This window comes from Phascolarctos cinereus, unplaced genomic scaffold (genome assembly GCF_003287225.1).
Source record: "Phascolarctos cinereus isolate Bilbo 61053 unplaced genomic scaffold, phaCin_HiC Scaffold_5;HRSCAF=322, whole genome shotgun sequence".
Lineage (NCBI taxonomy): Eukaryota > Metazoa > Chordata > Mammalia > Diprotodontia > Phascolarctidae > Phascolarctos > Phascolarctos cinereus.
The window spans coordinates 252970498-252978849 of record NW_027555958.1 but is presented as its reverse complement, the minus strand read 5'-3'; the positions used below and the strand labels follow the sequence as shown (position 1 = coordinate 252978849).

General features: G+C 47.7%; 1 protein-coding gene across 1 annotated transcript; it reads right to left on the bottom strand.

Annotated features, from left to right (window-relative positions):
- Positions 1 to 577: 577 nt before the first annotated feature.
- Positions 578 to 7581, bottom strand: ATP1B2 (ATPase Na+/K+ transporting subunit beta 2). Its single transcript, XM_020966826.2, has 7 exons — positions 6781 to 7581; positions 4709 to 4837; positions 4284 to 4388; positions 3959 to 4164; positions 3609 to 3665; positions 2631 to 2729; positions 578 to 2483 (listed from the first exon to the last, which is right to left on the bottom strand). Exons 1-7 carry the CDS (start codon positions 6890 to 6892, stop codon positions 2316 to 2318), a joined length of 876 nt encoding a protein of 291 aa, XP_020822485.1. The 5' UTR covers positions 6893 to 7581; the 3' UTR covers positions 578 to 2315.
- Positions 7582 to 8352: the final 771 nt, after the last annotated feature.

The window sequence follows — 8352 nt, the reverse complement described above, 5'->3', positions numbered from 1 at the left end:
TGGCCTTCTTTACGCTGTCACTCACTTTGTATACAGCTTCAGCTCCATCTACCCATGCTCTCCAGTTCTCTCAGGGGTATACTTTTGCCCCAGATAGAGCATAAGTCTTGAGAATAGGAATCAGTATCTACCTTTTTTTTTTTAATTGAGGCAGTTGGGGTTAAGTGAGTTGCCTAGAGTCACATAGCTAGCAAGTATTACGTGTCTGAGGCCGGATCTGAACTCGGGTCCTCCCAACTCCATAGCCAGTACTCTATCCACTGCGCCCCCAACTACCCCTCTACCCTTCTTTTGAATTGGGTTGAATGAAATGTATACTTTCCAGATCCAGTATAAATGGTAGACACCACACAGATTATTCTATTAATACCACTGAATTGAGGGACTCTGCAAAGGGCAAGTTAGAGACGCTAAGGAATAGGAATGTTTCACCAGGCACAGAGTCAGGAATCAGTGGCCTAGATAATCTGAAGATCTGGCCCTAGGTAAACAATTAGCCTTAGTTCACCTACTTCCCATACCTATCCCTTTTCTCCCTTAAAACCACAGAAAAAGAAGATACAAGACACAAGACAAGTTGGATGTGTGATATATATATATATATAATATGTATATGTATATATGTATATAATCTCTCATTGTATTGTAGTTTTATCTTTTACAGTAGATCTGACACAGGCATTAAATAACTAGAGACAGACCTCTGGGGGTCCGAGGTAAGGGGAAATGGGAACAGAGGTGGGTGAAAGAATAAGAGTTGACATTTATATACCTAGTTATGTTTTGAAGCATGTTTTACATACATTATCTCATTTTAACCTCACAACAACCCTGTGAGATAGGTACTACAGGTATTATCCCCATTTTACAGATGAGGAAACTGAGGCTCAAAAAAAGATTAAGAAATTTGCCCATGGTCACACAGGTAGTAAGTATCAAAGGCAGGACTTGAACCCAGGCCTTGCCTGATTTCAAGAGAAAAGGGACAGATCCAAGGAAGGAGAGTGCAGCATTAATAGGGAATAGATTTGGGATGGAAAGGAGGAAGGGAAGTATTAAAACACCTCTGTGATTAAAAAAATACTTCTGAGCAGGGGCCTCTTTAAACAGGTTATGGGAATTACAGGGCTAAAAAGGCAGAGAGGGTTTGAAGAGGGAGCCATTTTCAAATTCAGAGGGGGACTTAAAACTTTCAAGTTGATGTTAAGTGGAAAATGAGTGCTAGTAATTGGCCAATGATTTGCTAAGAAAAACTAGACTGGGGGGCACAGGAAAGAAGGTGACATATTACCATGGCCAGATGAGGTTTCCAAGGTGGCCACTGGAGACAAAGCCAGTTGAAGATGGCCACCCAAAGCACTGGAAAATGGAGCTGAGGGTGGGAGGTGGGGAAATGTTTATAAGGAAATTATACAGAGATAAAATTGACCAAATATGTGTCCAAATGTCTTTTGGAGCAGCAGACACCAGGTTATGGAAAAAGTATCAGAAGGAATGAGGGACAGAGTTTGTGAATTTTCAGTCAAGGAACAAAAATGGCATCCCTCTTCTTAAATGCCCCTTTAAAGCCCAAGGGAGGAGAGAGGACACCCCATTTTTCAGCTCAGACATCCACCACACGGAGAAGGGGGTAGGGAATTGAACAAGGAGACCTAGAAATGACAATTTAAAGGCTTCAGTAAGATGTGGAGTGTGAGGGGAGAAGAAGTTGGACAAACCCCATCTTCAACTCAAAAATGGCCACCTAAAGAGGAGAGCAGGATTATTAAGTTTGGGAGAAAGAGACAGGTTCCCAAATATCTTATCTCCAAGTCACTAAGATGGATGGTGAAAGGGAAAGGGGAGATGGGTTTGTAATCAGAAGAGTGGGCCTCACTGACAGGACACACTCACCACCACTACCAGGGAAACCATGAGAACATTTTTTTGAGTCCATAAAAATAAGAAAAAGGAGGGAAGTGGGGCAATTGTAGGAGTATTTCACCAGTAGCCATACAAGTACCTGGATGGCATTGGAAACCAACCTGTCAGTCAAGGGGCAAAGATGGCCTCCCTGCTCTAAACCTCTCACATGCCAACAGTGGGAGAAGGTATTCTTTCAGGGAGTCAAAATGGCTACCACCCAACAGGGATGGGAGTTGAGAAAGAGTGGATGGAATTATAGCTCTGTTGTAAAAAATACCTTTGGGGCAAGGAGGGAGTTGGGGAGAGGCAGGTAAAGGACATCAGGCAGGGAAGGAGGCATCCAGAAAGCACATTCCATAAAGCCCTGGGGGAGACAGGGAGAGGGACAGGGAGGGTTGCAGTGAGGAGACTCAGGTCTTTTTTATTATTCGGAGTTTGAAGGCTACTCGGCCAGCAAACTTGTCACGCTCATCATTAGTGGCAATGTTGACTGCGTTAATTCGGCACTCAACATTTACTTCCACGTTGGGGGTCACATTCATGAACTTCACAGCCACCAGAGGCTGTGTATAATTCACCTGTGGAGGTGTATAGAGAAGTAGGTGAAGAACTACATCTGACTTCAACCCTTGCTTTTGGGGTTCTCCCCATCCCAAGAAAACCCAGTTCCCTTCAGGAAATTAAGGGGGGGATCCCAACCCTACTCCAACCCTCATTGGACTTACATGGAACTTCTTGCCATAGTAGGGAAAATACATCAGGTCAATGTTGCCATTGGCAGGGAACATAGTGAAGTCACCGAGATTTTTGGCATCCTCATTGCGCTGCAGAATGAATGATAGGGGATGGTATCATTACAGATGAGACTCAAGCAACCCATGGGGATCAGCCCACAGGGCTGAGTCTTCTCCACCAGCAAAAGAAATCTCTGCCTCAGGAAGTTTTCAGAAGAAAAAACATCAGAGCTATCAATAATCACATGAAAGAATGCTAAGTCACTATTGATTAGAAAAATGCAAATTAAATCAACTGAAGTAATAATCTGTCTCAGAGCCTTTTGGTGTAACCTGTTCTTTTTTCTGTTTATATCTGTGTACTGTGTCGCGTCCTGTCTCCCCTCTCAGAAGTCTTAAATGAAGGAACCTAGTCTCTTCCAACAGACTGGGAGATCATGTATCTGTCAGACTGAGGACGGAACTGACTTTCTACCCTCCCCACCCACTCCTGGAGCTCTTACCCCTTCCTCAGAGAAGCCATTCTGGAGCAGAGCCAAAAAAGAATAAAGATGTGAGAGGGCAAATAAGCAAAAGGAAGGATTGGGGTGGGGGTGGGGAGCAATCCCTAAGTAAATGGGTGTGGATCCATTATCTACTTAGTTGCTAAAGAAAATTGAGAAAGCTGGTAGGGGCAGAAAAAGAAATGGAGAATGAGGAGGAAGAAGAAAAATTAGTGACATTAATAAGCTTAGGCTTTAGGAAGAGGGTTGTCTCTACTCAATCCTAATTAAAGACTAAGCAGGTGTGGAAGCACCTTAGGGTCCAGGCCAACCTGAAACATCTAAGACTGCCCTTCAGTCTAGCCACTAGCTTCTCTTACCCCCTTGTCCCTGTAGTTTCGAGGCCTCTGAGAGAAAGAAAAAGAGAAAGATGAATGATAGGAACCATAATAAGGGCAGGGACAACTTGGAAGTTATCCAGTCTCACCTTCCCGACACAGGTAACGTTCATGCTTTGATTGGCTCCTGCATAGAAGTTGATGACCTGGAAAGAGCAGAGAGAGATAATGTCAGGTATCCTCTAGCTTGTCTTCCACATCCAGAGACACACACACACACACACACACACACACACACACACTCTTCCCCAAAGCCCCTATTTTCCTTTGGGGAGCCAAAAAAACACAAAGAAACCATAATTTCCATTAGTCCGCTGGGCAAAGGAATTGGCAGAGGAGCTAACTGTTCTGGAGACCACCGAGAGCTGTGGTTCTCTCCCACCCCATCACCACCCAAGCCCCAGTTCTTTCTTCCAGGGAACCCAACTGCCTGTAGTACCCGGTTCATCTTGATAAAGACGCAGGGCTGGCCAGTGCTGTAGCCATAGTGGGTAGGGTCGCTAAGCCCTGAACAGTCACCCAGCTGTGTCCTGTTGAACTGACAAGCCCGCTTGGGATAGTTGAGAACCCCATTGTCCGGCTGTTCATAATAGTGCCCCGGGCGGCAGACATCATTCTTCTGAGCCTGGACTGAGTCATTGTAGGCTGTAGGAGTAAAGAAAGCTGTGGACCTGATGTCTGTCTGTCCAGCGCTCTGCCCATCCCAGTATGAAGGTACCTTTGTCCTTCCCTAAGGAACCTGAGCACCCAAACCCCACACTCACGCTCCAGGAATTTATCAAGTATCTGCACATGCTGGTTCCAGCTTTTGGTGTCACTGAGGTTGACCAAAACCTCAAGGTTTTCTGTCTTGGGACGAATCATCAAGCCTAAAAGAATGAGGAGTGCAGGGAACATGAGATACAGAGGCAAAAGAATCAAAAGGAACTTAGCTAAGGGAAATCCCAAGTTTCAGTGAGGGCTGAGGGAGGTCAGTCCTAAAAACAGGCATCTCCATGGGATTGTGACTGCTAACCCTTCCTAGTAAACACAATTTCCAATGGAATGGGGCAGATCTCAGGAGGAGCTGCTGATGAGGGTGGTCAGGCTCAATCCCTTACTTGGAGTTTAGTGGCCTGCAAAGGATTCCTGGGAAGGGTGGTCAAGTGGGTAGGCTAACCCTGGGCTGAGAAAAGGAAAATTTACTTACCCGGTGTTGCAAGCTGGTCCTGGTACGTGGGAATGTGGTCTGAGACAGTCTGCAGCATGACCCACATGGTAAGGGTGAACAAAGCAGTTAAAAACCCATAGAAGACAAGGTAGAAGAGGAGGATGAAGGCTACAAAGGGGAAGCAAGGGTTAAAAGACTGATGTTGGAAGAGACCTCAAAGGTCACCCAAGACATAAGCATCTGGCCCCAGCCCCTGACTCCCTGCTGTACTCAGCTCTGCTCTTCCTCCTTCCCTGCTGGCTTACAGATCAGCAACAAAATCACCCCCACACACAACCCCACCAGCTGAAGCACAAGCTCATATCATACATAAAGCTGTGGCGGACAACCAGAGAGCCCGAGGGACGCACATCAAGCCAGCACAACACAACTCTGGAGACCCCACAAGACCGATGGACCCAGCTCCTGGCACATAGTAAAGCCTGAATACTTGTCGACTGCGACCTTTGCTGCCACCACAACCCTCTGGAAAAGGCACGGCCATCTTGCTAGAGCACAAACCTCAGAAAGCCTTCCCTCAAAAAGAAAGGCACAGAGTCACGTATAATTGCGAGGATGGCACCAACAGGTTTATGTAAGAACACATCCCAGCCTTACAACCCAATCTTGCAGCTTTTCCAGAAATACCACTCCAGGCCACAGATGCAAAAAATGCTCAGAGCCAACAGCCTTGTACAACTCCCTCAACACATGTACACATACCACAAAAATATACTCTACACCAGTTACACTCCTCCTGCTCCTCCTCACTTCTCAGTCACACCTTTGAATGAACAATTTCACATGTACCAAAGGAATAAGCTAACAATAGTGCCTGGGCACTTCATAGCAATTGATGGTGCCAGGATATCACTGCTTTTTTTTTTACTAGCTCCAAAATGCAAGACAACCTCACAGAATGAGCCTCTCCTAAACCTCCCAAAACCACACAATCAATTCTCCTATTGACAACTACACAAAGGTAACAACTCTACTCTCCCAAACCTATCCAAATTCCACAATCTTATTCTGAGTCAAATAATCTCACAATCACTCAACTCAGGAGGCACCAAGACTTAAGTCTATTCAATTTCCTTGATCAATAGACCTACCTAAGGAGGTCTAGATCCCAAACTGCTCTCACGAAATGATTTCAAGTAATATAGCAGCGAAGCCTACGGCCAAGGAAGGTGATACAACTTGATACAACAATCCTTCAAGCCCACCCCAACTGAGTGATTGATAAATGCATGTCCCACCACTCAATGACCACACCTCCCAACCACAAGCAGCCAGATTCCACAATCCAAACTCAACTGCCTTTCCACTTCAAAAGCCCAAATATCAGACTTCGGAATCACAGGCAATTCAACTCCAACCCTAACCCCTTACTTTCCAGCACCTTCTGTCCCCATCAGATGTCTAAAATAATCTGGGCTAGATACGAACTGTAGAGGAAGATCATCCCCACCACCAGACCCTGACAACAAACTCTCTCTGGACCCAAGGGGAACCAGCATGTGATGCAGGACCTGCCCACTCATGAATACTTAGGAATTATGGAGTGGGGCTCGATCTAAAAATAGACATGGTTTGGTGGTGGGTTCCTTCATATATGATGGATAGAGATAAGTGGGATGGGGAAACGGGGTTAGAAAGGAAAGAGAAAAACATTTTAGAAGAAATCCAGTGAGAGAAAAAAGATGTGAACGCTGGGGACCCCAGCTTGTGGGGGCTCCATGGGGGGTGGGAAGAGAGCCGTGACCTACTTTCTCCACCTCCGCAGCAGCAGCCGGGAAGATTAGACCCAATGAATACAGCTCCCAAAGCCCAGAGCCCCAGCGGGGAAAGAACTGGATGTCAGGGTCCCAAGTGGGGACCAGGTTGGCGGCCTAATCGGGGATCTCTCCGCACCCCCCAGGCCAATCCCCTTCTCCCCACTGGGCCAGGAAGGCAGACGTTTTTCTCGTCTCTTCCAGACCCCGCTGTCCTCAGGCATCCAGGCATCCGATTCTCCCCTCCCTCGCTCGTTTTGCCTTCAGAGACCCAGACCCCTGACCCCCATCTCGTACCCCAACTGGTCCCGGTACGGCCCATGAACTCGTGAGTCCGCGGGTTCCACACGAACTCTTTCCATTCCTCCAACACCTGTCCACCGGTCTTCTTCTCCTTTTCATTGACCATTTCTGCGGCTCTGGGGCTGGGGGCTAGGCAGGCCTGGAGAAGGGGGACGAGAGGCGGGGGAGGCGAGGTGCTAGCAGGGGCGCTGGATGGGGGGACCTTCGGGAAAGCCGATGCGCAAATGGGCTAGGAAGACCCCCAGGGAGCCAAGCCCCTCTGGCCCAAGGCTTTGCCTTGGATTCTTGGGTGCGATGCCCTGCGGAGGGAGCGGGAGCACCAGAGGCTACAGCAGAGATGGAGGAAAAAGGCGTTATGCACAGAACTAAAGGCAACGAAAAGGGGGTGCAGTCAACGCAGAGTGGAGTGGGGCAAAGCCCAAAGGGGAGGATTGCAGCGATGACCCCCAAAACAGCCCAGAGAAGCAATAGTGGGTGTAAAATAAGCGACCGGACGAGGATGTAAGAAGAGCTGGGATGCGAAGAAGCCGCGTGGAGTAAGTAGGGGAGTCCCCGAAATCTGGAGTTAGAGCTGTTGAAGGCAAAGGCAGCAGCAGGGGCGACGACGCACAGAGCCCCTGGTGAAAGGAAGAGGAAGGCAAAGCTGGCGGCGGCTGAATGCTGCGGGTGTAGGGGGACTGGGAAAGAGGGCGCAGCTGTGCGGGAAGCAGCCAAGGACTTTGGGCGGGGGTCGCAGGGTGAAGGCTCAGCTTCTCAGCAGTGCGGGAATGGGGGCTGCGGTTGCTGCTCTATATACTAGGCAGCTTTGTCGTGGGGGGGGAGGTCCACCCCCTTCCCACCCCAGAGGCTCCACCTCCTAGGCTATGGTCAGGCCAGTTTCATGCATATGCAAATATGAGCAAGCCACGCCCCTTCAGGCTTGTCCAGGGGGCAAGGCTGTTCTGTTCTGAATATTAGTATTGTTATCATCATCCTTACCAACAGCTTCACCATCCTTTCTCTGGTCCCCTTCTTTCCCCGCCTCCCCAGCACCACCACCACCACCACCACCACCATAGATACACTAGGACATGGAAGAGGTGAATGGGGTCAGGGGGAAGGGGATCCCACTTGGGGATGCCAGCACCTCAACTACCAATTTGTCTCTACCCCTTCTGAACCCTTTGGTGGGTGCACCTTAATTTAAAAGTACTTCATGGGACCCTGCTAAACTATTGGAGGGAAGCGGGAAGACAATGGAAAGGTCATTCTCAGGGTTAGAAAAAACTGCAGACGACAACACATGTATAACCTATATGGAATTGCTTGCCTTCTCAGTGGGGGGGAGGGGAGGGAAGAGGAAGGGAGAGAATCTGGAACTCAAAGTTTTAAAAACGAATGTTAAAAATTGTTATTACATGTAACTGGGGGAAATAAAATACTAAATAAAATTAAAAAAAAAAACTACAGAAATACTCAGAATGAGACAGCTGTAAGATAGAAAGGATAGGACAAAATAAATAGAGACTGAAATAGATGGAGAAAAAGAGAAACAAAAAGACAGGGAGAGACAGGGAGAAAAAAACC

What these genes read in the sequence shown, in the direction of transcription:
- ATP1B2 (XM_020966826.2), bottom strand. Translation starts at nt 6,892, where the DNA reads ATGGTCAATGAAAAGGAGAAGAAGACCGGTGGACAGGTGTTGGAGGAA. An exon ending in CCGTACCGGGACCAGTTGGG is followed by an intron (nt 4,838 to 6,780) that starts GTACGAGATGGG and finishes TCCCCTTTGTAG; the next exon opens with CCTTCATCCTCCTCTTCTAC. An exon ending in GGACCAGCTTGCAACACCGG is followed by an intron (nt 4,389 to 4,708) that starts GTAAGTAAATTT and finishes TCATTCTTTTAG; the next exon opens with GCTTGATGATTCGTCCCAAG.